Raw genomic sequence first — 26,014 nt, 5'->3', positions numbered from 1 at the left:
CCCAGAGAGCTTTCAGTCTACACATAACCTGAATTCCATGTATCATGAACTTGCTGATAAATTATCTGCTAGCTGAACTAAAATTTTAACAGATAAAGCCATCACAGCAACTTGAACTAACCCTAGAGAATTTTCCTTTAATTGTATCTGCTTTGAAAAGATATCCTCATATAGATTTTTTTTTTTTTGAGATGGAGTCTCGCTGTGTTGCCCAGGCTGGAGTGCAGTGGCGAGATCTTGGCTCACTGCAAGTTCTGCCTCCCGGGTTCACACCATTCTCCTGCCTCTGCCTCCCAAGTAGCTGGGACTACAGGTGCCCGCTACCACGCCCAGCTAATTTTTTGTATTTTTAGTAGAGACGCGGTTTCACCGTGTTAGCCAGGACGGTCTCGAATTCCTGATCTCGTGATCCGCCTGCCTCGGCCTCCCAAAGTGCTGGGATTACAGGCGTGAGCCACCGCGCCCAGCCTTCCTCGTATTTTTGAATATTGGTAGCAAGTCCAATCAGTAGCTCAACAATCCAATCATAGGATTTTAGGAAATATGGATGCTCTGTAAGCAAATACTCCAGTGAAAAACAGACAGGTCTAAATTTCTCTATACAGAATTGCAGAATGCTTTACTTTCTTAGCCCTCAACTCGCCAGAGCTGACGAAAAAGTAAATGCCCTGAGAATTTCATAACAGCTTTGCCCTTAAGATTTTGCTGTCATACTCAATGACAACACACCATATTAATGCTTCCTATTTTTTTTTCAAATCACATTCTCAACATAATATAGCACCAATAAGAACTTTTCTCAAAAACTTAAGTACAGAAGTTATTTGAGGAAAGTGCTTAAAAATTAACCGGAGAAAAAAGAGTAAGCTAGAAGTGATGACAAGAGTGGATGAAGGTCATTAACCCCAAAGAAGTAGGCAGTGTATGGAAGGTAGTTACATCAGAAAGAGTCTAAGTCAACGCCTCTCCAATTTTTATATGCATGCAAATCATCTGGGGATTTCGTTAAAATGCAGATTCTCAGTTAGTAGGTAAGGGTGGGGCCTACGACTCTCCTTTTTTTTATTTTTATTTTTGTAGAGACAAGGTCTTACTAGTTGCCCAAGCTGGTCTTGAACTCCCTGGCCTCAAGCAGTTCTCACACCTCGGACTTCCAAAGTACTGAGATTACAGGCGCAAGCCACCATACACGGCTGAGATTCTGCATTGCTAACAAGCTTTCTCAGGTTACGCTAAAACTGCTGGCCCATGCACCACAGTCTAATGGCCCAAATGCAGATGAAGGTCTCTGAACAGAAGATGCTGTTACAACTCCTCTCTTTGCCATGCCCTCCCCAACTCCCATCCTCCCCCCATCTTCTAGGAATGAGTTAGTTCTCTAACTGTTGAAAATTTAATCATTCCTAGTGGGCAGTCTTTCTAAGGTAAAATTTTACATACAGGATATCTGTTTCTGATAAAATGGCTCATTGGGTAATCTGAAAACCCTCCTGCTAAAAAGCTATCTACAAATACTACATAGCATATATCAAATATGGTTTTTAGACGTATAGTTGAGCTCACAAGAAAGGAAAGAAAATCCTTGGGGGTTGAAACCAGAGAGAACTGTAAATCAGAAAGTAAGCTGACGCACTTACATGCTATGCAGCCTAGACCATTTCCACGGACCAGGAAGTGAGGTTTTCATAAACACAATGTTTGAAAAAGATGGAAGATACTGAGTCTCTACGAGGAATGGTGTGAGAAACAAGAATATCACATAAAGCCAGGAGACGGTAATCCTCTAGGAAAACGTTAACTAGAAAACATACACTTGTCAGCATAGGGAGGTAAGAGTAAGGCCTGTGTGACTCACCTTGGGCTCTGAGCAGAAAAAATACGTTTCTCATTGTTAAGTTAAGTGTGCGTGTCAGAAAGTTACTGGTGGGAAATTCTGGAAAGATAGTTGTGACTGTGGAAGCAAGTATCTTTTTGATGATACAAAAAGGGCAGGAGAGACAGTATTTACAACAAAATTAGGTTAAAATGTAACCCCCATATCCGAAAATACAAATGAGTGAGGTGAGGACAGAGCATCAAGAGCCGGAGTCCTGGGAGGTCTCAGCATCGATGTGGAAAGCAGCACAGGGAGGCACGAGGTACCTGAACCAATTAAGGACCGAAGAACCCAAAACAACAGATATTCACTGCAAAGCAAAGAGGGCCAATTTGAGAACAGCAATTGACACTGGGAAGGTTCTTGCCTGCTTCAGTAAATGGGGCCCACAGGAAGGTCTGAAGGGGCTGGAACAATTTAGCATTAATGAACTCTCAAAACTGACCCCCTAGGGTTCCCTCCCAGGACAAGACTCCAAAGTGAGGAGGAACTGCAGGGAGCAGAAAAAAAATTGAACAGGATAGGGACAACAGAAGTGATGAAAAGAGCCAGGCGCGGTGGCTCAGGCCTGTAATCCCAGCACTTCGGGAGGCCGAGGCAGGTAGATCACTTGAGGTCGGGAGTTCAAGACCAGCCTGGCCAACATGGTGAAACCCCATCTTTACTAAAAGGACAAAAAAATTAGCCGGGCATGATGGTGCACGCCTGTAGTCCCAGCTACTTGGGAGGCTGAGGCACAAGAATTGCTTGAACCCAGGCAGCAGAGGTTGCAGGGAGCCGAGATCAAGCCACTGCACTCGAGCCTGGGTGATACAGCAAAACTCCGTCTCAATTAGAAAAGAAAAAAACCCACGGAATATTGTTCCCATGAGAACTTCCTTAGGAATCTGCTGGAAAATGAGACTCAGACAACCGAAATGACTAGGGAGATATTAACACAAGACTAGCGGTGAGCATTAAATATGTCTTTATTGTTTATATAATGAAGATTAAAAGGAGTGTAGTAAGCAATGACAGACAGTTATTTAAATAACTTACCTGACCACTGGGAGGGATGAAGAAACTTCAGAGCCAGATTGCAATTAAGAAGCTGCCTAGCAAAAAAGAGAAAACTGCGGCTACAGTTGCAGGCTCTATAGCCCCACCATTTCTGCTCTGATCCATACCAGAAAATGGATGCTTCATGGACCGTCTCTCTCTCAATTTCAGTCAATTCCAAATCCAAATCTCACTGATTAATGGACATTAATTCCTATCTGGAATCCTAACTGTAAAGGAATTGGAGAAAATGCAGTATTTAGCTTTTGAGTTTCACAAATATGGGAAGGCACACTAGAAGGAGGCGGAGTCGAGGTTGAGCAAGTCTATCTACAATTACCAAAAGGAACTTCCTTAGGGAGGGAGGAACAGACATCTTCCAAAAACCTACTGCAAATTTGCTACTTGTCAGTGAAACATAAGGATTTAACATCAGTAACAAGAGAAGCCTGATTTATCTATTAGACATTATACTGAATGTTCTAAGTACAATAAAATAAGTAAGTATAACCATTGGAAAGAAACAAATGATTCAATACTGTTACTATTCAAAAGTGATGTGACTGTCTACACAGAAATATCTAAAATAATCTATAGGCCCCAGAATTATTAAGAAAGTTTGGCAAGCCTTCTGAATGTAAGATAAATACACAGAAATCAATTATACTCCAATTTATCAGTAATAGGAAATTAGAATAAATTGGATGCAGGGGCTCATGGCTATAATCCCAGCTTTATAAAAAAATTTTAAGAGATATTAGAGTAAGTAATTTTAAAAATACCCCTTAGAAACAAATCTAGCAAAAGATGTATAAGATCACTATTTTAAAAATCATAAAATTTTCCAGCCTGGACATGGTGAAACCCTGTCTCTACTAAAAAATACAAAAATTAGCAGGGCATGGTGGCACATGTCTGTAGTCCCAGCCACTCAGGAGGCTGTGGCACGAGAATTGCTTGAAGCCAGGAGGTGAAAGTTGCAGTGAGCCGAGATCACACCACTGCACTCCAGCCTGAGTGACAGGGTGAGACTCTGTCTCAAACAACAACAACAACAACAACAAAAATACAAATCATAAAATCTTAAAACCATTTGGGGTGTAATTTAGCAACTTCTAGTAAGTTTGAAAATGCATACCTTACAGCCCAATAATTAAAATCCTAGGTTTATACCTAAAAACACTCTCCCAGATTGCACAAGAAGGTAAGTAAGAACTTTCATTGAAGTTTATAATAGCAAAGACTGGATATCTAACTGAACATCTATGGGGAAACACATAAACCGTGGTATAGTCCTACAATCAAATGCTATATAGCAGGCAAAACAAATAAACAACAGCCTCATTTATCAACAAATTTTTTTTTAAAAAAAGGTAAGCTACCAAAGGCTACACACATCATGATGCCTCCTAGGTAAAATGTCTAAACATGCAAAATAAAATATGGTTATGGATACTGACAAATATGTAAGTATGAAATCATACATGGGAATGAAATATATCAAAGTCAGGGTAGTAGTTACCACCACTAAAGAAATAAGTAGAACGGGCTTGGGGTGACAAACACAGGAGGCTTTACCCACTTTTGTATTATTAGTTTTTTAAACCTGTATTTTTTTAAAGTATGATGAAATATTAATAGACTTAGATGGCAGCTATGTGTGCATTCATATTAGTCTATATAGTTTTCTATAAACTCGAAACATTTTGTGATAAAAAAGAATGGCATTAATCCCATAAAAAAGGTCCTTTACAGGATTTGGGCAATCTTCCCTTTCGCTCATTTCAGACGTGGTATACACTCAGCCAGTTTCTTTATTCTAAGTGAGAGAAACTCAGCCACCTGTCTCTGCTCTCCCCTTCCTACTGTCAGTCTTGTTCTCCATCTCCTGTCCTCCCATGTGACCAGCTGTCAGTGAGATCAGACTAGAGCTTAGAGGACGGAAATGGCCCCACAAGCCTCTAGCCCAGGCCACCTGCTCCATCTGATACCAGAGGCAGGAGACTGGTAACAATACAGTATCCCTTTGCTTTCCCTTCCCTACTTTCTGCTATGTACTTAATTCCTTCAGTGACCTCTCTAGGGGAGGCAGGGATGTCTATGGATTAAGGTAGATTCCAGCATAGGTGGTTCCCTGAATATGGTATCATTTAAGGGCCACACATTTCAATGTCAGGGTGAAGTGAAAGGAGCAACTCCATTGGGACAGTGAGGGTTTTTTGTTTTGTTTTGTTTTGGTTTTTTTCTAAGAACAGAATGATTTGTATGTCCACCAGGCAGGTCAATGGCATAATTTGGTTCAGCCCAAGCCCTTTCTATAGAAAACTAATTGTGCTTTGAGCTAAAAACTCCTTGGAGATTAATCTGATTTTAAACTTCATTTATAAAAGGTCAAAAACAGCTCAACTTTTTATCCACACTCTTAAGTAAAATTGTGCAGTGCTTCCTAAAATAAACCATTAATTCACTGTCACCAGAGCATCAAGGTTCACAACATTCTGCAAAACTAGATTTCTCAGGAAAACCTTGGCCTAAGCTCTTCAGCTTCCAAGAAATGGTCTCTTATGACCCAAAGGTTTACTTACCGTCTGCAAGTCAACAGTAAGTAAATCTCTTCCTTCACTTGGTATCCTGCACAGACCCTACAATGCCTTCCTGTTGCCCTTAGCGGGAAAGCCAGACTCCTTAAGAGGACACAGATGGTCCTTCGTGATGTGAACCGTCTCTAGAACCACATCCATCTTATTCCATGGTATCACCTGCACTCAGCACAATGCCAGAAGCTTCATAAAGGCAAGAAGACATGGAACCTCTGCACCTCCCAACCCCTCTCTCCCTCCAGCTTCTTGGGCTTCTACTGCATATGGGAATTTAAAATATTTGCAAATCCTCAGGAAGAAATGTGCTTGCTCTAGACAGGAGAAACAGATTCCCACTCTGATCTACAATAGGCTGGAGAAAGTCAGCAAGGCTGATGAGATGTAAAGAATGGAATAAGATGCAGCCACTCCTGGGACTGGCTTCCTTTATGGAAAGGCAGGATGTAAAGGGAGTCAGAGAATGGGGCCGGCTTGGGATGAGTTCTAGAGGCCTGGCCCTTCCTTCTGCCTCATATTAAGCCCCTCACCCCTTGACCCCCTACCCCATCAGCTGGGGCCCACTCAAATGTTATCACCCCTAGTGATTTGGTGCCTTCTACCAAAGTACAGAGGAAGTGTTTCCAATACCCCAATTTGGGTGCACTTGAGAGAAAAACAATATTGAGGGGGCCCTTACACTGTGCCAGATAATCTACCACATACATCTCAACCAATCCTCACAGTAACTCTATGTGACAGGTACTGTCACTGGGTTGAACTGGTTTAACCATAACCATTCACCGAATAACCAGAAAGATCTTTATAAAATATAAATAAATGAAATCATAACCACTCCCTGAAACCTTCTAATGGTTTTCCATTACCCTCCAAATAACATGCACGTCCCCTGAGGTGGTGTCCAAGGCCCGTGTGTTCTGGCCCTGCCCACCTGTGTCCTCAGCTCATGCCACCCTCTCCCTTGCTCACTGTGCTCCAGCTCACTAGTATTTTATTTGTCAAACTCCCTTCCTAGAGGGAGCTAGAAAGGTAGATCACTGCCATAGCCTTGAGTGTGTACTTTCTTCTACAGGGATCAGCAGCAGCTGGAATACAGAGAGTAAGACCTAAAAACAGTAGGTGGTTTGAATATCCCATAAAAATGGACTCATATATTACTTACAAAATTTTTAAAAATGAATTTCCAAGTTTCATCCTGCTCTTCTGGTCAACTACTGACATTGGCCTACAGGGCCTTAGCCGGCATCTGCATGCTGATGTCTCCCAATTCTGTTCCAATCCAGGCGACTCTAACGAGCTGCAGACCTAAATACCTAGCAGCAACCCGGAAGCCATCTCCCCCTGGATCTTCCACACACACTTCACACCTCCCCAGTACTCCCTCCTATGCAGGCACAAATCGAATGCCTGAGAAATCCTAGACACTTCCTTAATCCCTACACCTAGTCAGTCATGCTGACTCCATGCTTGAATCATCACTCCTCTTGATCCCCAAAGCCACATCTTTCATCCAGGCCCTCATTTCTCACTTAAGTTAGGACAAAAACCTAATTGGTCTCCTTGGGCGTAATCTTCCTTCCCCTCCAATATATCCCCCAAACTATAACCAAAAAAATCTTACTAAAATACAAATTGAAATATATTAGCCTTCCAACTAACTCCTCTCCCCAAATCCCTAATCACCATATTAAAACCTGCAACTGGTCATCACAGCACTGAAAATAAAATTCCAACAGATTTCAAAGCTGTCTGTGATCTTCCTCCACTCTAAGCTCCCATATTCTAGTCATGCTAAAAGACTTAAAGTGCGCCTCAGAATGTATCCCATTTTCACTCATTTGTCAAAGGTCATCTTTGCTAAACAGCTTTCTTGGAATAGCACCTTCTTCATGAAGACTGAACATGAATGTCGTCTGTCTTCTACGACACCTAATTACGACACTTTGATGATTACAGGTGACTAAAAGTCAACTTATCAGTTTACTACAAGATTCTGAAGGCGAAATGTCTCATTTCTGTATTTCTACTGCCTGACACTAGGGGGACTGAATAAATATTCATACACTTTGTCTTGGAAGGTACTTCAGAATTAATTCTGGTTCTTTCCCCATCCTTTCACTGAATGTCTGTTATGCTCTGTAACTGACGTACTGAGTGGAAGTCCAGCTTCTTGAATACCTCCTGTGATGGGGAAATCACTTATTAAACACCGACACCAACAAGACCTCATGCTGGACGTTATACACACAACACCACTAGAAGGAGCTCACAGCTGAGTCTGTTCCCTGACACCTGAAAAGAAGATCAAGCCCCTGCTCTGACTGCAGCTGGAAGCTGCTGACTTCCAGATTGTCACAGGTCTCAGAAACACTTGGCAGAAGGAACACTGGTGAGATGACTGCTAGAATTGGGCACAGGAAGAACAGTCCTATACTCAGCAGAGAGGAGACACACTGGCCTAAGGTTAATATCCAGGAGTTAACTGGCACCTCAAGTGGGCACATTCAACCAAATGGGAAAGCAAAGTCTGCTAAGACTGAATTCCTAACCAGATGTAATTTTATCGATGTTAAGCATAAACATTTAATCTTTTAGTCTGGGCACAGTGGCTCACGCTTGTAATCCCAACACTTTGGGAGGCTAAAGTGGGCAGATCACCTAAGCTCAGGAATTTGAGATCAGCCTGGCCAACATGGTGAAACTCCGTCTCTAACAAAAATAGAAAAATACAAAAATCAGCAGGCATGGTAGCCTGCGCCAGTAGCCCCAGCTACTAGGGAGGCTGAGGCAGGACAATCACTTCAACCTGGGAAGTGGAGGTTACGGTGAGCTGAGATCGCACCACCACACTACAGCCTGGGCGGCAAAGTAACACTATGTCTCAAAAAAAAAAAATTTTTTTTTAATCATTTAGAAAATCACTCTTTAAAAATAATAAACTTGGAACATTTTCAAATAGTTAACACTGCTGGGATTTCCCCAGAACTCGTCAACATCATGTTGTCAAAAAGAAAAAGCCTAATGGCAACATTTTGCTCTAAAGCCAGGAGAATCTAAGAGGAAGGAGAAAAAAATTATTTAAATAGATTATTTTATTGAGGGAGATAAGTTACTCAGATATGAACTGGTTGTAGGCAAAGGGAATAAACATGGTGAAGTCAGGTTTGCTGGGAAAGGGGAGATGGTACTAAACGCCCTGCCCAACAAATACTCAGAATCCAGGGTTTTCATATTTCTCCACGGTTCAATCCCTCACAGGTCACTTTCCATTCAAAGAATTATGGAGACCAAATAAGACAGGATTCTTTCAGGTATCAACCCAGAGTCTTTAGGTCTTCTCTCAGCCAAGGCATCGAGTGCAAACACAATTTATTTTTCGGATTCCTCTGGAGGATTAAAAAGTTTCTTTCGCATTGCAATGCCATGCTCCCTGCTCTTGGTCCTGTTTTCTATGTACTGAAAAATAAAAGAAGGGGGGAGAAAAGAAACAGGAGATTATGTCACTATTTACAGCAGTTTACTATTTAGAAATATTTGCAAAATATAAAGGTTCTTTGAGGTTAACAGGGGTTAAATTTTTTAAATATGTTGTTACTGACAAAATTCTTATCTTTTATTTAACCAAATCTGAGATTGGAAATAGTTACCTTAGAGAATATCTCATATCTAGCACAATTTCATTCAACACAGTACAGCATCTACATGCTAATAGGTACACAAATGTTTGCTCAATCAATTTCCTCCCAAAATATGAATTAAATAAGTACTGAAGATGGGCAAATTCTGTCCGTGTTCTCCAGGGGCTCACAGTCTAACTAGTCCTCTAACTTCTGCTGAGTACCTCTAGTGGAGAGGCTCACTTCCTTGAGAGGTCGCTTGTCTAACTGTTGGACAATTCTACTCATTCCAAAGTTTTTCATTTTAAACCAGAAGTGCTTCCCTGTAAACTCTTTGAGAGGTAGCCTGTCTGTCGGACAATTCTACTCGTTCCAAAGTTTTTCATTTTAAACCAAAAGTGCCTCCTTGTAAACTACCACCTTTTATTTCTTCTTGTCTGCTAGAATTTTCAAACATTTAATTACAGATAACCCACTTACTACCTTTTGCACGGAACACTGCTAGTTTCTACAACTGCTGCACAGAACATAGCCTCCATCTTTTAATATCTAACCTATAAAATGACTTTTTATTTTATAAACCACTTTAACATCAATGCCCCTTACCAAAAAAAAAAAAAAAATCACAACCAAAATTGAATACAGTGCTCCAGTCACAATGACAGACACAGACTACAGTGGGCCTAGATCTTATGACCAACTCACATTGTATTTCTTTAGACATTATCAAGAGTAACTAGCTCTCAGCAACCATATTAACCTATTGACTCATATGGAAACACATAGCTCAACTTCCCAAGGTTTCTTCATCACGAACAATTAACAAACCTGATACCTCTCAAATCCTATGTTTCTTAATCAGCTACATATAAATACAGTTTTCACCTCAACAGGTTTTCAGCCTAGTATTCTGATCTGGCCAGCAGGTTATAAATAACAGGAGACACAAAGCCTGGCACTTAGGTTTTCTTAAACAGTTAACCTACATTTAAAGCAGAGGAACTTAAAAGTGTTTTTATATGTATAATATATACACCAATCCAACAGACTTTAAAGGTGAATGAGTGTGTTTTCCCCTGGACAGAAGGGGAAAAGGCTAAAAGTAAATTCAAACAGAAAAAACTGAAAACATGTGAACAGTTAAACATCAAAATCTTTTAGGAGCCACAGATCTGGAGAGCGAGGCCACAGAAATTAAAGATTAGTGATACCAAGCTCATCAGGGACAAACCCCGCCACCCAAGAGAAAGTAATGAGGGGATTCATGAGTTTGAGTTACTTCACTCTTCTGGGCCAGTAACTTCAAATATAAGGAGGTGGACTAGATAATCTTTAAGAAGTTTCTAGGTCAAAAGTTTTGACTGAAGGATTCTAACACATCTTCTGGAATGGTAGTTTTCAAACTTTTTATTCCTTCCTTGTCAAAAGGCTACTTCAGGCAGGGTGCGGTGACTCACGCCTGTAATCCCAGCACTTTGGGAGGCTGAGGCGGGCAGATCACCTGAGGTCAGGAGTTAGGGACCAGCCTGGCCAACATGGTGAAACCCCGTCTCTACTAAAAATACAAAAATTAGCCGGCCATGGTGGCATGCACCTGTAATTCCAGCTATTCAGGAGGCTGAGGCAGGAGAATCACTTGAATCCAGAAGGAGGTTGTAGTGAGTTGAGAACGCAACACTGCACTCCAGCCTCGGTGACAAGAGTGAGACTTTCTCTCAAAAAAAAAAAAAAAAGTCTACTTCAAATTACACATGAAGCACCAGGTCCCTTCAAAGTCATTCATTTTATCTATCATACATTAAATTTACTCATAAAATTGTTGGTGAAAAAATCGAAAAACGCTATTCTAGAACGAAGAAGGATAACTGCTCTGAGAAAAAGCTTTCATATCTACCTTTAACCACGTCTACTGGATTGCCCCCAGCAATCAGGTTGAGGAGGGTCTTAATGGAAAGTCTTCAGAAGATAATACTTTGTAGCGGGCCAATAAAATAAGTTACAGAGCAAATTAAAATATAGTCTACATCAAAATATGTTAAGACATCTCCAAAGGAAGTCAACATGGTCCCTGAATAAAAGGGGGAAAAAGGATGAATATGAAGTTACTCACAAAACTCCATCAAACAATACAGACAGAATGAAAGGCCAATTAACCCCAAACCAAACAAAACAATTAAGAGGGACAAAAGAGAATGCTACAAAAGTACTATTAGTGTTTCTTTTCAAGAAGAAGAACAAAAGGCCAGGTGCAGTGGCTCACATCTATAATCTAAAACTTTGGGAGGCCAAGATGGGAGAAGTGCTTGAGCCCAGGAGTCTGAGACCACCCTGGGCAACATACCAAGACGCTACCTCTCTAAAAAAAAGAAAAAAAAAAAAGAATAAAAGCAGTGACACAGCAGAGTCCCAACAAAAAATGGCCATACCCTTTTTCTACTTAAAAGCTTCATGGAGGCCGGGGGCAGTGGCTCACGCCTGTAACCCCAGCACTTTGGGAGGCCGAGGCGGGCGGATCACAAGTTCAGAAGATCAAGACCATCCTAGCTAACACGGTGAAGCCCCGTCTCTACTTAAAATAGAAAAAATTAGCTGGGTGTGGTGGCGGGCACCTGTAGTCCCAGCTACTCGGGAAGCTGAGTCACGAGAACGGTGTGAACCCAGGAGGAGGAGCTTGCAGTGGGCCGAGATTGTGCCACTGCACTCCAGCCTGGGCGACAGAGTAAGACTCTGTCAAAAAAAAAAAAAAGCTTCATGGAATGAAGTAATCAGATGACACATGAAGCAAACAGTAGCAGGTAAGCATTTGAAGCAAGTATTAAGAGTAGAGAAGAAATACATGAGTGCAGACTCAGAGATTAGTGATGCGCAAGCAGACAGAAAAACATCTACAAATTAGAGAATAAAGTAACATACAACTACACAGAGGACTTAGAAAAGAAGTCAAAGAGAAAACATGAGATGTATAGGAAAACAAACTCAGACAAAATAAGAAAAATATCTCCAACAGTCTACCAAAAAGTCACTAACAGATCTCAAGCCAGCTGAGAAGACAATTTCATATGAAGATCTAATTGACAAAGCAGTGGCAAAATTTCTGAACTATAAGGGAAAAAAATTTAAAAACATGAAAAAAACCTATGTTATACAGCTGAAAGTATGTAAAAAACAAATAGCCATACTGAATAAAATAATGAGCTATATTTTTCCATAAGCTATTTATTTATTTATTTAGAGACAGAGTCTCTCACTCTGTCACCCAGGCTAGAATGCAGTACTGTGATCTGGGCTCACCGCAACCTCCGTCTCCCGGGCTCAAGTTATTCTCCTCCCTCAGCCTCCTGAGTAGACGAAAGTACAGGCGCCTGCCACCATGCCTGGCTAATTTTTTTGTACTTTCAGTAGAGCTGGGTTTCACCATGTTGGTTAGGCTTGTCTCAAACTCCTGACCTCAGGTGATCTGCCTATCTTGGCCTCCCAGAATGCTGGGCTTATAGGCGTGCGCCACCACACCCGGCCAATTTTATTTTTTAGAGATAGGGTCTCACTCTGTCACCCAGGCTGAAGCACTGTGGCGACCTAGATAGCTCACTGCAGCCATGAACTCCTGGGCTCAAGTGATCCTCCCCCGCCTCAGCCTCCCAAGTAGCTGGAACCATAGGTGTGTGCCACCACACTTGGCTAAATTTTAAGAGATTTCTTAGAGACAGGGTCTCACTATGTTGCCCAAGTTGGCCTCAAACTTTTCACCTCAAAGGATCCTCCTGCCTCAGCCTCCCAAATAGCTGGGATTACAGATGCCAGCTTGTAAGTTTACTATTAAACAAACATCACCCTAGGTGTAGTTTTCATGTAAACTGGCTTTTTCATATAAAGGACAAATATTTTTAATAAATCATTTAAAAACACTAATAAGGCTGGGAATGGTGACTCATGCCTATAGTCCCAGCACTTTGGGAGGCCAAGGTGGGAGGACCAGCTGGAGGTTAGGAGTTTGAGACCAGCCTGGCCAAAACAGGGAGACTCTCATCTCTACAAAAAAATGTGTAAAACCTTAACCAGGCATGGTGGTACGCACCTGTAGTCCTAGCTACTCAGGAGGCTGAGGTGGGAGGATCACTTGAGCATGAGGCTTCAGTGAGCTATGATCACCCTACAGGGTGGCATGCACCTGTGGTCCTAGCTACTCAGGAGGCTGAGGTGGGAGGATCACTTGAGTTTGAGGCTTCCGTGAGTTACGATCACCCTACTGCACTCCAGCTTAGGTGACAGAGCGAGACCCTGTCTCAAAAGAAAAAAGAAAAAAAAGAAACAAACTATTACTCTTCACTGAGTACTCCAAAAACTTCTTCAAACAGTAAAGGTGAATGTCACACTGAAAAGGGAATCCAGGATAGGAAAAACAACCTGAGCAGAAAACAAAATCAAAAGAAAGATGCTGGACAACTTCAAATATTATGTTTAAATCTTTCAATCTGAGGCAAAAAAAAAAAAGAGTTCAAAAATAACAAAAATGATATGTGAAAGGCAAAATTTTGGCCATCATATATTTTAAAAAGTTCTGAACGCAAAAAATCTGATGTACAAAACAGAAATTGAATCAAATTTCTTTTCAAAGGTTTAAAATGCACTCTGCTTATTTGGCAGTGCCTGGAAAAAGACAATGAACTGTGTACTGTGGCTATTTGCCCAAGTCCAAGTCATGCCCTAAAATCAAGTTCAGGAGATGACAGTGTTCCAAAACAAGTCAAATTAGATCCCTATGGCTTACACAAAGCATAACTACAAAGAAATTCAAAATGTTAAAGCTGAAAAGAGCCTAATTCTAGCCTCCTCGATTTATATATAGAAATTGAGGCCCAGAGAGTTTTAGCTACCTGCCAATCAGCTAACAGGTGACTGATATAAGTCTTTCTGCTGGCCAGAGATACAACTTCCTAAACCATTAAATTCATCCAGATGACCTACAGTAATCATCATAAGGAAGTTGTTTTCCTCATTTGTGTTCATGGCCAAAAAGCTATGTTCTAAAACTGTCCCCAGAAAAGCTTTCATTTCTTCCCTTAAACAGAGGAAGTTCACACATGTAAAGTCAATTTTCTCTATTACACTAAAATTTGGGAAAAATTCAATAATGACAGTAATATACAATATTCAAAAATGTTCTGTTCTATTGTTTAACCATATCCATCCTTTGACACTTTTCTTACCTCATTCTTCAGGCATTTTCTCAACTCCCGATCAAAATCATTACAATAACCAAAAAATTTCAGAATGTTGTGCTAAAAGGAAGAAAAGGAGTAAAATATTTCATCCCATAATATGCCAAGGTTTAGGGCACATAAAATTTAAATACAGCTACAGAAATGAGTTTATAGTGTCACTTTGTTAATAAACAAGTAATAGTTAAATCACGTGTATAAAACAGTTGGCCCTTGTACAACACGGCTCTGAAGTGCATGAGTCCACTTACACCTGGATTTTTTTCAATAAATATATTGAAAACATTTTTGAACACTTGTAACAATTAAAAAAAAAACTCACACATGAACCACCATAGCCTAGAAATATCAAAAAAATTTAAGAAAAAGATACGGCATAAATGTGTAGAACATGTAAATACTGGCCAGGCACGGTAGCTCACACCTGTAAATCCCAGCACTTTGGGAGGCCAAGACGGTAGGTGGATCACGAGGTCAGGCGTCAAGATCAGCCTGGCCAAAATGGTGAAACCCCATCTCTACCAAAAGTACACAAAAAATTAGCCGGGCGTGGTGGTGGGTGCCTGTAATCCCAGCTACTTGGGAGGCTGAGGCAGGAGAACTGCTTAAACCCGGCAGGCAGAGGATGTAGTGAGCTGAGATCCTGCCACTGCACTCCAGCCTGGGCGATGGAGTGAAACTCTGTCTCAGGAAAAAAAAAAAATGTGAATACTAGTCTATTTTGTCATTTACTACCATAAAACATATACAAATTTTAAAAAGATAAAATTTACCAAAACTAACACACACACAACATAAATAGCACCATTCAAAACTGAGAGAATTGTAAGCAAACAAAGATATATCAAATCACAACTACATAAAATTAACTGCGGCATATACTGTACTGCCGTAAGAATTTTGAAGTCACCTCCTATTGCTATTACAGTGGGCTCAAGCATTAAATTATCCACTTAAAACACCCTGTGATACCAATAACATACACAGTAAGCAAGTCATGTTTACTGCAACAACCATAAACCTTGAAAAACACCATGGGACCCATATGAAGTGCCACTAGTAATGCTGGAAGTGCTCCCAAGAAGCAGAGAAAAGTAATGACATTACAGTAAAAAGTTGAACTACTTGAAATCTACTGTAGATTGAGGTCTGCAGCTGTGGTTACCTACCATTTCAGACTGACATATATCATCTTGTAAACAGATGATGTAAACTTACAATATCAATAAATACAATACTATACTATAAATGTATTTCTCTTCCTTACGATTTTTTCTAGCCTACTTTATTGTATGAATACAATATATAATACATATAACATACAAAACGTGTTAATCAACTATTTATGCTATCAGTAAGGCTTTCAGACAACATGAAACTCCCAGTCAAGTTTTTGGGGAGTCAAAAAGTTATATGTGGAATTTCAACTGCATGGGGGTCCGTGCCCCGAACTTCCAAGCTGTTCAAGGATCAACTGTATATAAATAAACAAATTATTCTGGTTTTCTTACAAAGAAGGAATAAATGTTCTACAAGTAGAAACAAGGATTTAAAGACTTTTTCTTAATGAAAGGGAAGCCTACTTACTAACTCACCAAAACCACACAAAGACAGTGTAAAAGTTTTATCATAACCTACCACCCTTTTCTTAAGGGAAATGTTAAAATCACAGCACAATCCATCCTCTATTACAGGGAGTGGTGTCAAGCTGCAGCGTGGCCACACTGCCATGGGCAGAGGAACTTCACTACCAAACACTGTCCTATAAAACAGTTATCTAATAAATGCTTAGTGCCAGAGCCCTTTTCTCATTTGCCCCCATTCAAAATGTCACCAAAATACATCAAATAAGTAACACAGCCGTGCGCGGTGGCTCACGCCTATAATCTCAGCACTTTGGGAGGCCAAGGTGGGCAGATCACCTCAGGTCGGGAGCTTGAGACCAGCCTGACCAACATGGAGAAACCCCACCTCTACTAAAAATAGAAAATTAGCCAGGCATGGTGGCACATGCCTGTAATCCCAACTACTCTGGAGGCTGAGGCAGAACTGCTTGAACCTGGGAGGTGAAGGTTGCGGTGAGCTGAGATGGCACCATTGCACTCCAGCCTGGGCAACAAGAGCGAAACTCCGTCTCAAAAAAATAAAAAAATAAAAAAAATTAAAAAATAAAGCCACTATCATTAGATGCCCTATAAAGTTCATATAAATAAGCCACTAATTTACAACATAAGGAAATCTGCCTGAAGTTCAGTCTGATTTAAAAAATAAAATATCCTAGTTGTTTGTAGTTCTATGAGTATAATCGTGGCAAAAAGTATGAGTGCTCTAAAGCAGGTTAAGCTGAAGCCTGAAGTTAAGAACCTGAATTTCAGTAAGAACATAATTAGTGTGTTTGCACTTCACGATTTTCAAGGGTGGGTCAGATAGCATGGTGATCTGCTTTACAATGACAGATCATAAATGCTGAACTTGGTAGTTGTAATAATAAGCACGTTTTCCTTTTCGTTCTAATTAAGGCTTTCGTGGAAACCAGACAACACATAATTAATAAGCTATGCCTCATGCTAATTCTTTTTTTCCTGCTTCACCACCATTTTAAACGTACGTTTCAAGTCCACACTGAATAAGTGGTCAGTTTTTCCAGAAAGCATTTAACACAGACTAAAGTCTCCTATTTGTTACCTAATGACCTTTCCAAAATAAATTTTTTAATTTAAAAAACTTTTTATATTTAATTTTTATTTTACTTTTTTCTTTCCTCTATCATTCCTAAAGAATAAATATGTCCTGTGTATTTTCCTATCCTACTACTTCCTTGACAACAAATAAACATGACAATGCATTTTCATGCCTTCAAGTCAAGTACACTTTTCAAATGTAAGGCAATATTACATAGTTGACATTTATTCCTACCATTCCATATATGTACATCTTAATTCAAAAATCCACGACAAAAACTAATTTATATGCTTCCTTTTACCTCAACATTAACTAAGGGTAAAATGAGAATTCTATTCTTGTGATGTTACATGAAAAATATTAGACCCAAATGCCCCAGGGAAATTGGTAGAAGAAATGCCCGCAGGCTACAATTTTCTTATACTCACATGGAGTAAGTCTCTAGTGCCTGGTGTCAATTTCTTGAGAACCAAACCAACCGAGTAATTGATTGAATAAGTGAATCAACAGATATCTGCGAACCTTTTACATAACGAACAATGTCCCAGGCACCAGGGACACAGAAGTGAGCAAGGTGGATCTGGGTCCTACTCTCTCAGTACACAGTCAGAGGGCAAGAGACAAATAAGAAGTGATTGCCAGATAGCAGTTGTTCTCAAAGTGTAGTCCAGAGACACCGAGGGTTCCTGAGACCTTTTCAGGGAAACGTACAAGGTCAAAACTATCCTCTCAATAATACAAAAACATTTGTTTTGTTCATTTTCATCCTCTCACAAGGGTATAATGGAGTTTTCCAAGGGCTACATGAAGTCTAACATCACAGCAGATTGAAAGTAGAGGCAGACAAGAGAATTCAGATATATTTTATTAATTCAGACATTAAAAAAATGAAAAGCAATGCAATTCTTTTCACTTTTTTCTGGTTTGAAAAATAAGATTTTCGTGAAAAATAACTATGCTAACATGTCATCTTAACATGTAAAATTATAATTTATCATTGTAACTTTAAAATAAATTTTTTTTTTAATTTCTCAGCCTTCATTTCTAATCCAATAAATATTGTAGATATCACCCACATAAACAATAGCTCCCCAGAATCCTCAATAATGTTAAAAGAGTGCAAAGGAGTCCTGAGAACAAAAAGTGTGAGAACTGCCACAAAGTAGAAAAGCTATTATGTATGATGCTACTCAAACAGAGTGACTGCACCAGGAGAATCTAGACCAGGAAAGGGAAAAGGAAATGACCAACAAAGCTGAAGAAAACCTGAAGGATGATAAAACCTGGTTTAGCAAACAGTAAGTGGAGCCAGGAGGAATGCACTAAGTTCAGCAAAGGAAAAATCAAGGCTTGGAAGACAGAAATATCATTCTCCCATATACCTGCCAAAAAAAAAAAAAAAAAACCACAGGAATGAGGGGGAAGGAGCTGTGGGAGAGTGGTGAAGACTAACAGCTACTCAAGGATGAGTCTCATTAAGGACTTGAAACACAAGGCAAGGCATTTATAATGCATTCTATAGGCAAAACGATCTATTAAAAAGGTGACAATGAGCCAGGCACGGTGGCTCATGCCTGTAATTCCAGCACTTTGGGAGGCCCAGGCGGGCGGATCACCTGAGGTCAGGAGTTTGAGGTCAGCCTGGGCTAACATGGTGAAACCCCATCTCTACTAAAAATACAAAAATTAGCCGGGCATAATGGCTGGCGCCTGTAATCCCAGCTACTCATGAGGCTGAGGCAGGAGAATCGCTTGAACCGGGGAGACGGAGGTTGTAATGAGCCGAGATCGCGCCACCACACTCCAGCCTGGGCGACAGAGTGAAACTCTGCCTCAAAACTAAATAAATATATAAATAAAATGCAGATTCCTAACAGCCGCAGTGAGCTGAGATTGCACCACTGCACTCCAGCCTGGGCGACAGAGTGAGACTCCGTCTCAAAAAAAAAAATAAATAAAGGTAACAATGATTAAACTTATTTTTGAAAGATCACTCTAAATCCAGGGTGGAAAATTGATTTAAACAAAAAAGAAAACAAAACTGCCAGGAGACCAGATAGAAGTCCTTTACAGGTGGCCCCAATAAAAGTGTTGGCACGGACTATGGCAGTGGCACTGGCAAAGGAGAACAATGGTTCAAGAGAGATTCGGCAGAGAACAAACAGCACTGGGTAAGGACTCACGGGAAGAGATGAGACAGATGGAGGAATTAAAGATGACATTGGCTTTCAGCTAAAAATGACAGTGGAAGTTTTAAAAACAGAAAAGATAAATTTGTATCTGGACATGTTGAGTTTATTGGTGGAACAGTTAAGTCCACTATCTAGCTGAGATAAACAGATCTGGAACTCAGAGGAAATCTGAGCCAGAGATCCAGATTTGAGAGTTATGAAACCAGGAAAGTGAATGATTTTTTGCAGGAAGGTGTAGCCTAGGGTATCCTGAAGAGTGGCCAAAAAAACTTAAGGAAAACCAGGGAAGAGAAAGTTATGGTAGAAGCCTGTGGAAGAGTGTTATGAGAGGGAATTAAATGCTGCTGGGAGAAAAGTGAGGTAACTACTGAAAATATCCACCAAATTTGGCAGTAGTGCAGTCATTAGTGATCTTGGTAGTTTTGGGACCCTAGTGAGGGTAGAAGCCAACCTGAAAGAAGAAAGCATTATTCTTCCAATAGTTAGCTTTGAAAGGGATGCTAACACAAGATACCAGAAGGCTGGGATTATGGGAAGGAATCTTATGTATTTATTTTCTCACGATGGAAAAAATGTGGGCATTTCAAAATGCCAATAAGAAGAAGAGAAAAAGGGAAAATACAAAAATTTTTAAATGGTGGAAAAACCCAGTTCTTAATGAGTTGATCTCTGGGTGGTTGAACAAAAGGTAATTTTTGTTTGCTTTATACTTTCCTACCTTTTTTACACTATCTAAAATGACATGTATTATTTACACCTTACTTTTATAAATCAGAAAAAATACATAAGGATTTCCAAGTAGCTTTGAGGAAATCAGTTGTTCTGAATTCTGTATTTTACCTTCACATGGAAAGAATATCTAAGTCTTGCTGACAAATGTAGGCAAAATAGGCCAGTAGATCAGAAGCCACCTACAGACACCTGAAAGCTGTGGAAATAACATTTGTCTGCAAAGATCACAGCAGAACTATAAAAGCACGGAAAGAATGATAAAAGCACAGCAAGGTAGGCTATTTGGAGATAAAACACTCATGCACTTCAAGCAGGTTGGAGAGCACTGCAGCATTCCAGCACAGACAGGGGTATTCAGGAAGACTAATCAACAAAAAAGACTGAAACAGAATTACACAAACTCAGGGCTAGAAGACATCTTAGGTAATATAATTCGCTAAATTTATTAATTAAATAACTGGGATCAGGCCAGGCACAGAGGCTCATGCCTGTAATCCCAGCACTTTGGGAGGCCAAGGTAGGAGGACAGCTTGAGGCCAGCAGCTTGAGACCAGCGTGGGCAACACAGGAAAGCCTGTCTCTACGAAGAAAAAAAAAAAAAAAAATTGAATTAGCCAGGCATGATGGCACACATCTGTAGTCCCATCTGCTCATGAGGATGAGGCAGAAGGATCACTTGAGCCCAGGAGTTCAAGGCTGCTGTGAACTTCGATTGTGCAACTGCACTCGAGACTGGGTGACAGAGTCAGACATCCTCCCCATAAACTTTTAATTAACTTTTCCCCCCGAGATCTAGACCTGCAGAATTATGGTTGTTTTAAGTCACTAGGTGGTGGTGGTGTTGCTGTTGAGAGACACGGTCTCGCTCCGTTGCCCAGGATGAAGTGCCAGAGTGACATCATAGCTCACTATACGCTCAAACTCCTGGGCTCAATTTAACACTTAAAAAGTGCAAGTCTTCAGAGAGATCAGTTAGGTAAAATATTTCTTGATGACAGCAGATGTCTTTAAAAACATTTGTCAATTTCAAACTTGAAGAAAAGTTGCAAGAACAGTACAAAGAATTTCCAAATAGCACTTCACGGGGCGAACATGGCGCACAGCTGTCGGTGGCGCTTCCCTGCCCGACCCGGGACCACCGGGGGCGGCGGCAGCGGGCGGCGCCGGTGCCTAGGGAGCGCCCCGCGGCAACGCGTCCCGGCCCTGCTGCCTCCCCCGGGGCCCGCAGTCGGTGGTGGCGGCCGCGGGGTGCCCCCCTCCCCCAACCGGCTGTGGCGGCCGCGGCGAAGGCGGGAAGCAGCGGGGCTGGGGTTCCAGGGGGAGCGGCCGCCGCCTCAGCAGCCTCCTCGTCGTCCTCCTCGTCTTCGTCTTCGTCATCGTCATCGTCCTCAGCCTCTTCAGGGCCGGCCCTGCTGTGGGTGGGCCCGGGCTTCAACGCGGCGCTGCAGGTCTCGGCCGCCATGGTCACCAACCTGCGCCCGTTCCGGGCCGTGTTTGGGGAGAGCGGCGGGGGAGGCGGCAGCGGAGAGCTAACAACACAGATCCCATGTAGTTGGAGAACCAAAGGCCACATACATGACAAAAAGACTGAACCGCTCAGGTTACTTGCATGGCGTTGGTGCTTAAATGTTCCACAACTTAAAAGGGATGAGGAGACCTTGGAGACGGTTCTGAGGAGACTCAAAAGATGATTATATGATTGGAAGTCAGTCCTATGAGGAAAGGTTGAGAGAATGAAAGGTTAAGAGGCAACTTAATAACTTTTCAAAAAAAATGAATGGATCCATTATTAGGAATGGTAACCAGCGGTTTCCCAGCTCCACTGACAGCAGAATAAGAGAAAACAGGTTTAAACTGAAATCAGGAGTAGTTGTGTAAAGAACTTATTGGCAATGATGGTTGTCATTACAGTCATGGTAAAAAGGTTGCCGAAATAATTTTATTATCTTCTCTGGAAGTATATTTTAAAAGTACAGTCCTGCCTACATATGTATAAAATGACCTCTCAAGCTAACTTTTCCTTCTGTGAATCAGTAAATAATTTCTTATTCAGCTCCTCGAAGCAATAATTACTTTCCAGCAGGAAGCTTCCAGAGAAATTTCTTTATGAAGTAATGGTTTTTGTAGTGGCTTTATAGGAGAATACAAATTTTGTAAGTGAAGCTAAGAGAGAAATCTTAAACATCAAGAGAAACCAAGGAAAACAGTAGGTATGGTATCAATATAGGAAAAAATAAGTATCTGTAGCTTTTATGTCCATTTTCAGTTGTCATTTAAAGAGGTATAGTTCAGAATAGCTCTTGTTAAGGCTGTCACTGCTTGTGGATACATTATAACATGCTTATATGCCGGCGCGGTCGCTCACGCTTGTAATCCCAGCACTTTGGAGGCCGAGACGGGCGGGTCAAGAGGTCAGGAGATCGAGACCACGCTGAAACCCCGTCTCTACTAAAAACACAAAAAATTAGCCGGGCGTGATGACGGGCGCCTGTAGTCCCAGCTACTCGGAGAGGCTGAGGCAGGAGAATGGCGTGAACCCGGGAGGCGGAGCTTGCAGTGAGCCGAGATCGTGCCACTGCACTCCAGCCTGGGTGACACAGCGAGACTCCGTCTCAAAAAAAAAAAACAAAAAAACAAAAAACAAATGCTTATAAATCATTTCTAAACTAATAGAAGTTTGCTTCATGTTAGTTAGTATTATAAAAGCCTCTGACCCTTGGCTTTTGAGGCTGTGTGGAGGGCTTGCATAACTCAGAATGAAACCTTTTTAGATATGTTGGGCTGCAGAAAGCATTTCCTGTACAGTCAGAATGAAAACTTGAATTGGGATTATTCATATAGATTACCAAAAGTCTGGGCAGAGCTGATATTACCACCAGCCAGTTTTCCTACTAACTCTTAACTCCAAAACCTTCATTGGGTTATTGAAGCTTTAGGACTTTTGAATTTCCTACTGGAATTCTGTATGAATTCCTTCTTCCAAGTGAACTGATACTAGATTTATTTAAGATTAGTTATATATCTTAAGTATTTTTTAAGTGGCATACAATGGTCTCTACTTTAAAAAAGAAAAAAAAAAAAAGAATTTCCAAATAGTAACATTTCACCACATTTGCTTTATCCTTCTAGCTCTTACATACACACCCGAACTTTTCTTCTGAACCGATTAAGTTGCAGATATGATGCACGTTTCCTAAAAAAACAAGGACTTAAATTTAAGTCCCCATATGATTACCAAAATTAGGAAATTAACATTAATTCTAGTATCTAATTTATAGACCTTATTCAAATTTCACCAATTTGCCTAATAGTATCATTCATGCAAAAGGGAAAACAAGTTGGGTGGGTTTTTTTTTTCCCGGTCCAGGATTGCCATTGCACTTAGTTGTCATGTCTTTTTAGTCTTTTTTGTTTTTTTCCAACTCTTACAATATTTTTCTTATCTTTCATCTTTATTTGAAACAGCTTGTCTCTTTTTTCTTTCATTACCTTAATATTTTAAAGAGTACAGGCCAGTTATTTTGCAAAATGCTCCCCCATTTGGGTTTGTCTGGCGTTTCTTCACAACTTGATTCAGGTCATGACTTTTTGGCAGGAATACCCTAGAAATGATGTTGTGTCTTCAGTGTGTCACATCAAGAGGCATAAGCAATTTATCCCGTTATTGATGTTAACTTTTATTACCTAGGTAAGAAGCTACCTGTCAAGTTTCTACACTGTAAAGTTATTCGTTTTTCCTCTGTAATTATTATGGGGACACACTTTGAGACCATTTAACTATCCAATTATTTCCTCAAACTTTTCACCCACTAGTATGAGGATCTATTAATGATTACTGACTAAATCAATTACTATTACAACGGTTAACAAACAGTGATTTTCTAATTCTAGCACTCCTCTTATATTTTAGTTGGCATTCTACGATAAGGGAAACTTTCCCTTTTCATCCATTTATATATTTACATGAGTTTGGACTCATGGATCCTTACACAGTTGATTATATTATTTTCATTACTTTGATGCTCTGTCCCATTTTTGGCCAGTGGGAATCCCTTCAAGCTGGTCCCTGTCCTTTTAACAGCCCCTATCATTCTTTGATAAATGTCTTACTTTCTGGTACAAGATGTTGCAGGTTCTTCTTCTTCTTTCCCAGCCCTAGCCCTACAATCAGTCATTTCTCCAAGGATCCCTGTTTCTGTTTACTGAAGAGTGGTATTTAAAAACAAAATCTGGGCGTTACGTATGCTCACTGCTACAGGAAAACATATATTGAATATATACATGAAACAAACATAGACACACATATCTATCTATTCTACATCTTATATATATTGAAAACCATGAGTACACACTGCTACCTCTAATTCCAATCCAACATCACAGGATACAACCTAGCTTTTCCCCTTCCATTATTTATGACAGTAAAAAACCTGTCTCTTATTATCTACAATATGTTTACTTATTTCCTCAGTCTTGGAATACACAGAATACATAGAAGCCAGTTTCAGAACTCCCAATCCATGCCACTGCAAAATCCAAACTCCTAATAACAGCTCTACTTTGTCTTTAGCATATGTTCAAATTACTTGCGTTAGTTCATTTTTTTCTTTAGTGTAATTAGATGACTCATTTCAAGTAAGTTTGTTTGGTTTTGCTTGAATTCCATTTTTGAGTTTTCTTCCCAACTCTACTCATCCTTTTTTTCATCCCTTGTTTTTGAGTATATGAAACATTAACAAAGTTCAGACAGCATGAATTATACAAAAAATATAATTTTTTTTTTGTTTTTTGAGACACAGTCTCACTCTGTCACCCAGGCTAGCGTGCAGTGACAAAGTCTCGGCTCACTGCAACCTCCGTCTCCCAGGTTCAAGTGATTCTCCTGCCTCAGCCTGCTGAGTAGCTGGGATTACACGGGCCAGCCACCATGCCCGGCTAATTTTTTATTTTTGGTAGAGATGAGGTTTTGCGATGTTGGCCAGGCTGGTCTCAAATTCCTGGACTCAAGTGATCTGCCCGCCTTGGCCTCCCAAATTGCTGGGATTACAGGCATGAGCCACTGTCACCGGCCAAAAGATTTTGTAAAAGTGTCACTCCTCTACTCTCTCTACTTTGCTCCTACCCACCACTCAGAAGGTAATTAATCTCATTAGCTTCCGGTTATCTTGTTTCTTTTTGCACAAATGAGGAGATACAAATATGTTTTGCTATCATCTCCTCCTTTTTAATACAAACACTAGGGTACTATAAATACTGTTTTGTCCTTTGATTTCTTCACGAAATATATCCTGGAAATCATTACATGTTGGTTCAAAGAAATTTTTTTTTTTCTTCTTTTCAGAGGCAGGGTCTTACTCTGTCACCCAGGCTGGAGTGCAATGGCACAATCATGACTTACTACAGCCTCGACCTCCCAGGCTCAAGTGATCCTCCCACCTCAACCTCAGTCTCCTGAGGAGCTGAGACTACAGGCATGTGTCATCTAGTGACATAATTTTTTTAAATTTTTTTGTAGAAACAGGTGTCTCACTATGTTGCCCACGTAGGTCTTGAACTCTTGGGCTCAAGTAATCCTCCCACCTCAGACTCCCAAAGTGCTGAGATTACGGGACTGAGCCACCAAGGCTGGCCTTTTTTTTTTTTTTTTTTAAATAGCTGCACTGCCAACTGAAAGACTCTCAGGGACCAAAGCTGGAACAATTTGAGCAACAAAACAAAGTAGTATTGGATTATAACCCAAGGTATAAAGTAAATATATATGAGTCCATACTGACATAGTAAATAAATGGGGGAAAACAGGCTACTCTCCAGAACAGAATTCCAGAAGATTATGTAGATACTCCACCATCTTGGAGGAATATGGTAACTTCCGAGTCCTTATGTGTAGGCTGCACACAGTGACTTCCTCCCAAAGAGTTATGAAAAGGGAGGAAAAGAGTAACTTCAAAGTAGAGAAACCTAGCCACGTGCAATGGCTCACGTCTGTAATACCAGCACTTTGGGAGGCTAAGGCAGACAGATTGCCTGATCCCAGGAGTTCAAGACCAGCCTGGGCAACATG

At 40.6% G+C, this 26,014-nt stretch overlaps 1 protein-coding gene across 4 annotated transcripts in view; it reads right to left on the bottom strand.

Moving 5' to 3' along the window:
* Positions 1-4,593: 4,593 nt before the first annotated feature.
* The window catches only part of CMC2 (C-X9-C motif containing 2), a 55,136-nt gene continuing 33,715 nt past the window's right edge, over positions 4,594-26,014 (bottom strand). For 3 of the 4 annotated variants that reach the window (XM_032156358.2, XM_032156357.2, XM_032156355.2), the window contains 2 exons: positions 14,336-14,407; positions 4,594-8,967 (listed from right to left, as the gene is read on the bottom strand). In XM_032156358.2, coding sequence (XP_032012249.1) covers positions 8,881-8,967; positions 14,336-14,407 — 159 coding nt within the window. In that variant the 3' untranslated portion in view covers positions 4,594-8,880. Of the gene's footprint in view, positions 8,968-14,335; positions 14,408-20,377; positions 21,666-26,014 lie in introns of those variants that run through there. The other variant, XM_032156354.2, reaches the window with a different exon arrangement.

The sequence above is a fragment of the Hylobates moloch genome, unplaced genomic scaffold (genome assembly GCF_009828535.3).
Source record: "Hylobates moloch isolate HMO894 unplaced genomic scaffold, HMol_V3 SCAFFOLD_6, whole genome shotgun sequence".
NCBI classification, from domain to species: domain Eukaryota; kingdom Metazoa; phylum Chordata; class Mammalia; order Primates; family Hylobatidae; genus Hylobates; species Hylobates moloch.
Note: the sequence above shows the minus strand (reverse complement) of the source record. Positions and strands in the feature narration are given on the sequence as shown.